Source organism: Coturnix japonica, chromosome 11 (genome assembly GCF_054131305.1).
Source record: "Coturnix japonica strain WE chromosome 11, WE-NBRP24, whole genome shotgun sequence".
Taxonomy (NCBI): Eukaryota; Metazoa; Chordata; class Aves; order Galliformes; family Phasianidae; genus Coturnix; species Coturnix japonica.
The window spans coordinates 21,137,638-21,149,541 of NC_140673.1; the positions used below are offsets into that span (position 1 = coordinate 21,137,638).

The window sequence follows — 11,904 nt, forward strand, 5'->3', positions numbered from 1 at the left end:
AAGCAGATAAAGCAGCTGAGCAGTGCCAGAAAACGCCCACTGCTGTTACAACAACACTGCCTGCCAATTCTTCCTCTTAGATATACACAGAGATTAGGCCGTATTAACAAGGCAGTAAAACACTTTAATAACTGGCAAGGGGAGCTATTGGAAAGTCCCCTGGGCTCTCCCCTCCCTGCATGCCCTGAAAGGGCCTGTCCCTGGAGTGCTGCAGCCATATAACAGCTCCTATCAAACCACCTTTTCCCAGGGATGGGAAAGGCTTGGTGCCAGGTCCTGTGTTCACATTTACAATCCCCATGCTTGCTGCTACCATTTTTCTCCTTTAAGGGTTACACAACAGGTATGCCACCTTCTCTGTGACCCATTGACCAAGAAAGTGTCCCCCTGTGTTCCTGGATACACTTCACTCTGTGCCATCCTAGGGGTGACACCACTGCTCACCCCAATGTTTTCTGCCCACCAGCCCTGCTCAGGTCTCTCTTGGGGTGGGGAGGAGGAAAAATCAGAATTGTTCTCCTGAAAAATTAATCTGCTTTTATCGTCTTAGCCCAGCCTGACCTCACAGAACCACTCTGTTGTTTTTTCCATGGGGTGTTTAGAGGGAAAATTACAGTAAACACTTTGCAAAGAGGCCGTGGGAGATAAGGGCTGAATTGTCAGCAGGGAAAAATTGGCACAGCCATCTCTGCACAGCCACTGGCAGGATTTCCCTTGTTGCCCTGCTCCTGGGAGCTGGAGAAAAGGGCATCGTCATGAGCAGCACAAGGTCTCAGAAACAGCCGGAGGTTAAAACACACTGGGTGCTGCTGACAGGCCCCAGCCTGGGGACTTTTGGCTGGGGAGAAGAAATGAGCTGCTTATGGTGGAGGTGGTGTGGTTGCCAAAGGGGAATGGGAAGGACTGATCGGTGTCATACCCAGGGAAATTGGGGTGTCAAGTCACCCCTACCCCCCCCAGAACCTGTGGCCCTGTTCTGCATGGTCACCTCTCATGGTGATGTTTGGTTATGTCCCCTGCATGGGGCCACTGATACACTTCTCCCAGTCACCCTCCAGTGCCACCCAGAGCCTCTTGCTTCTCCATTTCATGTCCCCAGAATCTGAGTCCAGGCGCCCTCACAGTGCTGGTATGAGACATGCAGTGGGGAGCCCACAGGTGACCACAGCATAACTGCAGTCCCACATCCTGCAGTGGCAGTTTGGGACTGGTGGCTGATTTTGGCCAAATAAAATACCAAAGCTCAGGTCTTGGTGTTATATCCAGATGTGCAGCATGGAACACCACCAGCACCTAAGGCTCGTGGGAAAGGGCACGGTTCACCTGCCAAGAGTTTCCCTCCTATTAGAGGAGGTATTAGGAAGGAAAGAACCCACCATCCTCAACCTGCCCCTCATGTGTCCCCCTCATATCTCCCCCTTTGCTCATCCTGTGCACATCTCTCTACTGGGAACTGTGGGTGTTTGAGGCTATTTCTGGGTTTGGGAACCTCCCACTTGTGAGGCTGTGCTTCAGGTGGAGCACGTGGTGTGAGCAGTGTGGATTACGGCTGCTATAAAAGGTGCTGGCACCTCTCACCCTGCTCCCTAAGGCGCTTATGGGAGGAAAGCAGGACTTAGGGAGCTGTGCTGAGGCCCTTCCCAGCCTTTATGGGAGGCTGGATTGAAAAGCACTGCTTTCTTGGGGAGCTGTTTTCAGCCAAAAGCCGTGCACAGCTTCATGCTGCCCCAGGTGCCCCCCTTCAGCACATGGAGGGGATCTGTGCTTTACCAAACCTGTATGCGTAGCTCAGTGGGTCAGACATGGCATCACCAGGAGCTGCGGAGCTCTGCACATCCCTCCTGCCATCAGTTGCTGATGATACGACAGTTTGCGCTCTGTGCTCTTGCAGTACCACTCTGCAGCCGTGCCCTTCTGCAGGATGAACCCTTCCTTTTTCTCTCCCACCACATTCTGGGGTCTCAGCCATGTCCCAACACTCCGCAATGTTTGCACGGACGGGTCCAGGCTGCAGGAGGCCCGGGAAGAGCGGCCACAGGAGGGAGCCGTGTTCCTTCCAGGACAGCAGGTGACAGGGGGACACTGTCGCTGAGAGCCCTGGAGAACCCGATGCTAATCCCCAGATCCTGCGCAGGCAGGGCAATGAGGAGACCCACAATTCCCAGCAAAGCTCCTGCCCCCCCAGGAACTGAGATCCCAGTTCCATTGCTGCAGCCGCACTCCCAGGGTCCAAAATTGCAGTCATTGCCCCTGGCCCCAAAGCATTCCTGCAGCTCAATGCAGTGGGCAGAGAAATGAGATGCTGTGACAGTGCAGCCTCAGTGGTGGGATCAGTAGAAGTGCCCCCACCTCGCCAGGCAGGGACACACACATATACACGTATACACACATATACACGGAGAATTAATGGGGACTCATGTCATCCTCTGGCTCCGTACACCAATACAGAACTGCTCCCCATCTCCCCTGGAATTCCCCATTGCAGCACCACCCCCCTTGACAGCCACAGCCCCATGAAATTCTTTTAGGAGGCAGATGATGCTCCAGCCCCTGCTATGGGTACCCGGGGCTGGATTAAATTGCTTCTGCCTGGGATCAGCCCCTCTGGCCTTTTATGACTTTGGAAAAGATGTAGAGATCTGTGCTGTGCTGTGCAAAGAAATGGTGGATCCTGGCTTCAAATATCACCTGTGTGGCTGTGATGACACCAGCACACCCTCAGGGAGTCAACCAGCTTGGAGTATACAGAAGAAATCCAAAGGAGATGAGCCTGGGATGCAGCTAAATGGGGACCCAAAGAGCTGTGTTCACTGCTGGTGGGTCCCTGCCCTCCCCTCCAGCATCATCCTTCCAATTGCATGGGAGTGCTGGGAGATGCTCTCCTGCATAGGGAGGTTTTAGGGACACATATTTCTTGTACATCTTCCTTATCTCCCCACTTTGCTCTTCCCACCACCCCATTCCCATCATGCAGGACAGCCGCATGCCAAAGGACCACCCTTCTCTCCACCTCGCCTCTGCTCACTGTATTTCTCCATTTGCTTTTTTTGCTGTTCATGGGGAAAAAAGGGAAGCTGATAGACCTGCAGGACTGAAGAGCCCGTGGCCCTGCCAATGTCCTTAGAGCCTGGAAGGCTCTGCCCTGCAGGCTCTGCCCATCCTGCAGCCCCTTCCCTTTGCCCCCATCTCTGCAGTGCCGGTCGCTCAGCAGCAGACAATCCTCTGTCAGTGGTAGAGGTGAACAAGGAGACTTCCCCTGGTCCTTCCCCGCCGTGCCCATCCTGTCACACTGCTCACGTCTGCTGTGGCAGGTGGCAGGTCTCGCCAATGGCAATGACCACGTCCTGGGGCTGGCGGTCGTGGTGGCGCGGCACCTCGGGCATCTCACTCATCTCATTGACGCTGTTGGTGATGCAGTTGATGTCACTTTTGTTGCTGTTGTCATCTGGGTTGGGGCCGAAGATCCAGTCTGGAAGTGGAGGAGAAAAAAAATACTGTTATCTCTGGTTGTTCCTAGATCCAAAACCCAGATGGGAAATCCTCCATTCCCATCCTCCACCGCATCTTGAGCTCTGAGTATGAGGTCCCAGGAGCATCCCTTGCCCTCTCTATCCCTGTCCCCATCTCTGTGCCATCTCCATCCCATCACCACAGTGCTGTGCCACAGCCTGTGCTTTTCCCTCTTCTTTTTCCCATTTCTCAGGCTGCTGCTTTCTGGAGGCCCTCCCGGCTCAGGCAAATGAAATCATGCTGCTAATCCTGAAAATTAAAATTAAGTGTCTCCGAAGCGAGGCGTGCATCTGGGCTCTCCGGCACAGGCAAGAAATGTGTTCTGTGTCACGGCTTTTGGCTGTCAGGAATGGAGGGGATGATTAAGTAACCGTGTGACATCCCAGTGCATTTTCTGCTGCTGGAATAAGGAAAAATGGCCTGAGCCGGTGGCTGGGGATACATCCACTGTGAGAATGCACTACAGCCATGTGCGGCTTGGGACCCTCCTTGGGCTGCTCTGGGGACTGGGGAATGAGAGATGAGAAAAGCAATGAGAAAAAATGAGATAGGGACACCCAGGTGAGAGTTTTTCCTGGGGCTGGAGGCAGTGTAAACCTTTTCAAGTCATACAGGGACCCTTTCTGGGGTGGGTTTTGGTCTGCAGTGCCTGACCTGACCAAGTGAGGGTGGAAGGGGATCAACTGTGTCACTGCCATGCTGGAAAAAATGGAAAAGTCTCCTGGAAGATAACAATTTGATGCAGCTGTCATAGAATTATAAAGTCATAGAATATCCCAAGCTGGAAGGGACCCATTAGGATCAAGAGTCCAATTTGCCTGTTGCAATGCAATTATTTACCTTTTCTCTCCAGCCTGATCCAGATGGCCATGTCACCCCCAAGGGCATGGTGCATATAGGCCCCCAGGCTGCTGCTACTCCTCATGCAGCATCTTGGCATGATGAGGAATCAGAAGGCAATAAAGACATCACCTCCTACCAACAATATTACAGCCCTCGGATGGCTTTTTCCTTGATGTCAGTGCTAAAACTCCCATGGGAGATGGTCTGGTTGGGAAAAGGGGGAATAACCTGGAGGATGCAGAAAGATAGGTGATGAGTCTTCATATATCAATCTAGGAGTTGGACTCAATGATCCTTATGGGTCCATTCCAACTTAGGATATTCTATGATTCTTTGATTTCACATCCCAGGAGTGGTTGGATGAGGGTTACAGTGTACAGAGGGCACAAAGCAATGGGAAGAGAAGACAACATTTTTGAGCAAGGGGAGATGGCAAATGGTCCCAGGTGGAGAGCCCCTGTGGATGTGTGCTTGGAGAAGCAAGAGGACAACATGGCAAAGCAGTGGTAAGGGAAGGAGTGCAGAGATGAATCTTTGGGGAGAGCACTGGGAGGCTCAGCAAAAGCCATTTCCTTGAGAAAATGTCACACCTAGGAGGATATTGCCTGGTTGTGAAGGGTGGCTGCTGGCTGCTTCTTGAGTGTGTGAGGACTGGATTGTGTGCTCTAATCCCAACCACTGTTTCCCTGGGAATTATTGCTGGAGCCTGCTGGATCTAATTACCTGGTAATCTGCAGGAAGATGTAATTAGGTTGTCATTAGAGGGCATTTACTGCAATGCCTTTATGATTTGACTGTGTTAGTAAGGAGTGAAGTAATTACGCAATTACACGTTATTTGTGGCCATTTATGGCCTGTAACTGCAGTCTGGTGCTGTATGTGGATGAAGGGAGGCAAGGAGGGCAGTGAGGCCCCACACGGAACCAGAAGCAGATTTTCTGCCAGCAGGTTCATGAAGACACAGCCATAAAGATGTTGATGCCCTTATCTCTGCCAGCCCACATCATGCCTCCTTGTCTGCTCTGGGATGGGATGTGGGCACTGAATCGCAGCAAGGGTGAAAATGGGGTACCCATTTCTGCAGGGACCAGGGAGGGGATGAAATGAATGTCTTTGGCCCCCTTGCAATGATAACTTGCTCTGATGAGGAAGAAATTTTGCAGGGGATGAGGATGAAGGTGAAGATGGGGATGGGATGGGATCAGATGAAGATGGGGATGAGATGGGATAGGGATGGAATGGAATTGGGATGGAATGGGGACAGGGATGGATATGGATGAGGACAGGGACAGGCTTAGGGCACTGCACCTCACATTGTACTGAAGCACGAGTTAGAAACCTCCAGTGCCAAATGCTGCAGGAGAATTTGTAACCAGCTAATGGAGAGTGAGAGCAGCCAGGAGAAGAAGAACAGTGGTTACCAGCTGAAAGCAGATAAGGCCCTTAGTATCATGATGGGTATTTCTCTCTCCATCTCATAAATCTGACAGGCGGGCACATAAGCAACATAAAATGGACACAACTGCTACTAAGAGGAGAATGAAATCTCGTTTTGGAGCAAAGAATTGCCCAACTGCCAAGAAAATGGATCTGGTTGCGACCTCGATAGAGCAGGGATTTGTCTTCAGGAGTGAGAATTGCGGTCATGAGAGGGGCAGAGGGAGCAGCGAAGGGCTGGAATTTAAATGCAGCCCAGTGAGCGAGATGTTCACACTCCCTGCAGAGCTGGCAACAAGCAGCGGAAGGGGAAATGTGTTAGATGAACAACCACCCTCGTGCTAGTACTTTATTTGCTTCAAATGGAGCCAGGTGTGAAAAGGGCTGCTAAAAAAGCCCTTGTTCCAGCAGCAGGAGCAGAAGCACTGCATGTAAAGCAGGTCCTGACCCACAGGTCTGCAGATATCTCCCAGATTTTTCCACTTCAAAAGGCTGCTCTGCACCAGCACAGCCAGCTCCAAAGGGAAACTGAGGTGGGGGTAGGTTAACACTGAGATGGGGACACAGAGGGGAGCCTGACATGGCCTATTCTTTTCCAACAACTTTGATAGGCAAATGAATCATCTGCAAAGTAGATCCTGAAAAGGAGACACGAGTCCTCTGTGAAGGGGCTGACACCATTTGCAGTCCCTGCCTCATGACACAGCCATGGGATGAGGCATCCAAAGGCCCCGCAGTTCTGCGTGGGAGCAATTAAAGCAGATCCCAGCTCCCCGCAGGATCACCCAGCAGCTATTTTCAGCAATGATACATTCATGCACAGTTTCTTTGTTCAAGGAGACGGCTCCTTGAAAGAAACCCGAAATGTGGCGGATGGAGATAAGGCTGAAAAATAAAAATACAGCCAATGGGGTGAAAGGGTGAAGAGAAAGAAGACCCCACTGCAAGGACAGCTCAGGGCTTTGAGCAGCCCCATAGCCAGCACCCAGCTCTGTCCCACCAGAGCCTGCTCTGCATGGGACCGTTCCAAAGGGGGATATAGGGAAGGGCACTGTGGATCACAATGTGAGGAGACTTGGGCTGACTTGGGGATGCTGTGGAGCATCAGCTCCCACGCAAATAACGGCTCCTTCCCACACAGGTCCCTTGCAGACAGCCTGGTGTGTTCCCCGGGCATCACCCGTGCAACATATCCCCATGGCAACTGCTTTGTTTTGAGTCAAACTTTTCTTATATTTTGTTTCTAACCCCTTTTTCTCTCCTCCTTCTTTCACTTTGTGCTTAAATAAGGGCAATTTGCAGTGAACCGGGGAGGGAGGAGGAAGGGCAGGCTGATTCCCCAGGATTGCAGTAATTAGGCACTTCCTACGTTGGTGACAGGCTGCTCATCTGCCAAGGCAGCACCTGCTGTCTCCAGCAGCGCTCTGAGTTAAGCTGCTTTCTGAACACTTCATTCCAATTTGTCTTAGCCAGCTCTGATCCTCACCCAGCATGCAGCCTTCCTCCCGCTTTGAGGCTCTCACCTCCATCCTCACTTGGTGCGGATTCTTGGAAGAACCCCCAGCTTTTGGGGCTGCTGTTGCCCTTGCATTGATTTGTCCCATGCTTATCCTCCGTGGGCATTCTGTTGGTCAGTTCTATGTGAAGAGCATCACTTCTCCCCTTGGGGCTGCCTGCCCACGAGGTCTGAGCTCTCATTGAATTCTTAAAAAGCAGCAGCAAAGGGCTCAACTGCCCGTTCAGATTCAGCATGGGGAAGGAGCAGTGAGCCCTTTGGCCAACTCAAACCTCAGCGCCCGTTGTGTGCAATCCCTGTGAGCTGTGCCCTATAGGCAGGTATCAGGGAGTCAAAATCCTCTCTGCCGTCGCTGAGGGAATGTTTAAAGCAGTGATTAACTATTCATACTTTAATCTCTCTGAAACAGGCTCCAGCCCTTTGGCATCTTATTTCCATCTGTCTCTGTATCCTTCTAAATATGATTAGCACAGAAACACTGATAGCGGAGGTTTGAGCTGCTGCTGAGCGTATAAATCCGGTCATTGTATTTGAGCAGCTAATAGAGCAGCTTCTTATTTACTGCCCCAGTCTTTCCGCTCTGTCCCTGGAGTCATTTGGAGCACACTCATTGGAATGCAGCCCTCTCAGTACAGGCTGGAGTTGCACTCGGAGGGAGAGGACCATCCAACCTGAGAAGGGCTGATCCTGGAGAGACACAACGTGCTGTCTCTGTGCCCACCCAGCCCTGGGATGGCCCTGGAGCATCCAAAGGAAATCCCTCTGCAAAGGGCTTTGAGGAGGATGGAGTTCAACAGAGTTCACCTTGTGGGGACAGCACATAGGGTGCTGGGCTGACCCGGCCCTGGGGCAGCAGTGCATGTATTTATAGCTGCTGCCCCTGATGCCCACCTCTGTTGGGAAGGCAGTGCTAAGTAAGATGAGTGCCAGAGTGGAAAACATAACAACCCTAGCAAGCTGCTGATTAAGTGTTAGATTTAGCACTTGAAGGCTGTTTCTGTTCCCCCAGCTGGAGAGAGGGCAGCCCTCAGCAGCAGCTCTGTGCCCTCACCATAGCTGAGCCTCACATGAAGCCCTGAAGCCCTTGCCAGGGTTTTGTCCCCTTCTTGTCCCCTGCCCCAGGGGCTTTGAAAAGGAAAAATAAAGGGGAGTAAGGGGGAAATAAAGGGGACGTGTGAATGACCCAATAAATAAATGTGGGGGCAAAACCCAAGAGTATTAGTGAGGGCTCACCACAACCAGCCAAGTACAGCTGCCTTCCCACAGTGGCAGCAGCCAACGGTGTCCAGCTCATGTGGCTGATGCCAAGGGACCTCATGCATCAGCAACAGGAGGATGTGAAGCAGCGGGGAGGTCACATCTCACAGCAATATGCACTCTCTGTACTGTCATCTCACATAGTTGTTGCAGAAACCCCGGAGGTTGTGATCTCCATGCTGGGTGCTGTGTAAGGCAGCAAGGTGGCTGAGCTGTGTTTCCTAGGAGGTCTGCTGGTGTATTATAGCTGAGGAGTTGAACTAGATGACCTTTAAGGGTCCCTTCCAACTCAAATGATTCGATGATTCTATGATAATAAGGAGCTAAGCTGATACTGCAGATTTTCTTGTTGGGTTGCTACCCTGTGCTCAGATGTCTGTTGCCATGAAACTTTTTGTGTCAGACACCTTTAATCCAAGCTCAGATGAAGCTGGCAAATGGGTTTTAAAAGCATTTGGCAGCACAGACGTATGCACACACACATTTATACACACGGACACGCACACGCAAGCCTCACTTCTTTAGGAAGAGACTAAGCCCAAGGATTTGCTCTGGAAAGCTGATCAATGTACAGCTCAATACAGAGAACCCAGTGCACGGGTTACATTCACATGCAAAAACATAAAGGGCTCAGGGCTTGGTCTAACATCCCCCCAAACCCAAGAAAATGGTTTGCATGATCTTTTTGAGCACACGCAATAAGGCATGATGCCTGCACTCACCTATAAAGTCATGAATGAGGTCCTTGATGAGGTGCCCAACAATGGCGTACGCCACCGCCACCACCACTAGGGCTGCCATGAGGAGGTAGAGGACAGCCTTGGGCAGAGGGATGGCATCACGAGGAGGGGGTTTGTACTCCTTGTACAGCTGGTCATTGTCAGAGTAAGAGTACTGAAATAAGTGGTCTAGGCCAGCCGTGAAGTTGCTGGAATTCATGGGCTGGCTGTTAGCCAGGTAGCTGTCCTGTTCAGGGTCCTGCAGGACGCTCACCATTGAGCTGGTGGTGGCCTCCACTTGCTGCACCAAGTTCAGGGTCTTGTTCACGCTGGGGAGGATCTGGGAGAGGAAAGTGCTCCAATCTTTGATGGCACTGATGTTGCAAATGAGCATAGTTGCAATGAGGACAGAGATCTCCAAGCCCAAGAGATGTAAAATGGAGAGAAATAGGCAAAAATTGCTGTGCTTACACCAAACCATATACTTATGGCAGGGAAACTCTCACTGGGGTGGGTTTCTTGGTATCAAATTCTTACATGATCTGGTTGGGATGCATCCGTGGTGCCGCTGTCCTCACTGCTGGACATGCATGCAGCAAACCCCTACGGGCACGGAGTCCCTTGGGAAAAAGTAGATGCTGGGATGAATTGGAGCAACATCATTTCCATTCCTCAGCCTCCTCTCCCTGGTGCCACTTGCTGATGGAAAGCAGAGAGCCACGATCCTGCCGGTATTTTCAATCATCAGGAAAAGAAAGACCAATTGCCCTTCCCCAGCTCCTTACACAGGTGTCCGTCCTTGGCGAGAGAGGAGCCCCCCAATGTCTCTCCGGCGCCGGGTGCTGCAGCGCTGGGTGTGCAGTGATGAGCTGTGATCGTCCCCAAAGTGTTTACAGAGGAGAAATGGATCTTCCCCAGTGCCAAAGTTCAGCTGCTCCCGGTGCGCTCGGGAGGTGCACAGCTCCCGGCCCCAGCAGCAGCAACAGCAATTTCTGCCCACATTTCCCGATCGATGCCTTTAAAAACAAAATCCCGGGGAAAAAAAAAAAAAAAAAAAAAAAAAGAAATAAATAAAAAATTAAAGCCAAGAACCCAGAGCCCTGTGCTGTCCGGAAGGCACCAAGCGTCGGCTTTTACCTTGGAGACTTCTGCGAGGGAGCGGCTACGCGATGCCCCGCCTGGCTTAATGCCGTGCTCCCTGCGGAGCTCCCTGATAGATCTGCGTGGGTGCCGCCGTCCCGCACGGCCCCGTGCTTCGCTGGAGTTAATCCCCAACGCTGTGCTCGTCTCGGGCTCCCGGCTGGAGGAGAAGACGCGGCGACGAGCAGCCCGAGGGCGCGCGTGGGTGCGGGTGCACGCGTGGGCGCGGAGCCGGCGGCAGCTGGGGGTGCCCCGGTGCCCCCCGGGCCGGGGCCGAGCCCCGCCACCCGCCCGCAGCCGGGGCTGAGAGCTGCCGGGAGGAGGGATCACATCACGGGCGCTGCCGGGAGGAGGGCAGCCGATCCCATCCCCATCCCCATCCCCATCCCCATCCCCATCCCCATCCCTATCCCCATCCTTATCCCCATCCCCATTCCTATCCCCATCCCCATCCCCATCTCCGGCTGCAGTGCTCCCCCGCCGAGCAGCCCCCAGCTCCCCAGCCCAGGCAAGTTTTGGATGCCCGGCTTGAAGGAATTGAGCGCTCCCCACACTGTGAAAGCTGGTAAGAGCCACCTTGATGCTGGTTTTAAACCGGTCCACAGTGCATCACCTTTATCCACTCTGGCAGTGGGATTTTGCTTGGGATGCTGTCTCCTTTGGGATATATTTAAAGGAGGAAGAAGGAACCTTAGAGAGGGGGAAATTGTCTTGCTATATTTGGAGGGGAAAATAAATCACAGCTCCATTTCTCACATCTACTTTTCTCTCTGTTTCTGCAGTTCCCCCATGTAAGAAATATCTCTTAAGAGGGCAAAGAAATCACCATGTTCGACTGAATGCAGACTAACAGATCTTCTGAGGAATTATTGCAATAGACTCACATTTTCTCTTGTGCCAGCAGCCAGCAGCAGCCCTGCCAGCTGCCTTTAGGATGGGAGGATAGTAAACAAATTGAAACATCTCACCCTTACAGTGGAATCCCCAGGGCTCACATAGGTGGTGGATGGACTGTCCAGCACCAGTAGCAAAGGAAATGTGGAGGAAAATGGTTTTCTGCCCCGTTCTTGCAGCATACATGGAGCACACCGCAGTGACTTGTCTGTTCATGAGGGAAAATGTGACAAGACTTATTTATTTTTAACAGATCTCTTCAATGCTAGGCAAGTTTTGAGCTCTTGCAGCGGCGCTGTGGTGCAGCCTGGCTTTTCCCCATTCAGACACACAATATTCAGTGGGGTCCCCATGGGGAGAGAGTGACCCCAGGGTATTTCCATTGGTCCTGAGGGACTGCAGCTGCTCTGAAGCTGTATGTTCACCAGTTGCCATGGCACCACCAGCGTCAACCCAAGGGAAAGGGAGAGCATCCTGCTGGGCTGAACCGTCCCTGTGCTGCCTTCTGCCTGAGGCTGTGGGTGCCACTGTCCCGTGCCCAGGAGGGGATGGAGCAGAGTGATCTGGGGCAAAGTATTTGCATGGGGG

General features: G+C 52.3%; 1 protein-coding gene across 2 annotated transcripts; it reads right to left on the minus strand.

Moving 5' to 3' along the window:
• Positions 1–3,005: 3,005 nt before the first annotated feature.
• LOC107317619 (uncharacterized) lies at positions 3,006–10,551 on the minus strand. Of its 2 annotated transcripts, XM_032446162.2 has the most exons (3): positions 10,420–10,551; positions 9,286–10,298; positions 3,006–3,469 (listed from the first exon to the last, which is right to left on the minus strand). In XM_032446162.2, the coding sequence occupies exons 2-3, from the start codon at positions 9,761–9,763 to the stop codon at positions 3,294–3,296; spliced, it is 654 nt and encodes a 217-aa protein (XP_032302053.2). In that variant the 5' UTR covers positions 9,764–10,298; positions 10,420–10,551; the 3' UTR covers positions 3,006–3,293. The 2 variants fall into 2 exon arrangements, with proteins under 2 accessions (XP_032302053.2, XP_015726002.2); XM_015870516.3 differs by lacking the exon at positions 10,420–10,551 and having other exon boundaries at positions 9,286–10,357.
• Positions 10,552–11,904: the final 1,353 nt, after the last annotated feature.

What these genes read in the sequence shown, in the direction of transcription:
- LOC107317619 (XM_032446162.2), bottom strand. Translation starts at nt 9,763, where the DNA reads ATGGTTTGGTGTAAGCACAGCAATTTTTGCCTATTTCTCTCCATTTTA. An exon ending in CCTCATTCATGACTTTATAG is followed by an intron (nt 3,470 to 9,285) that starts GTGAGTGCAGGC and finishes CTCCACTTCCAG; the next exon opens with ACTGGATCTTCGGCCCCAAC.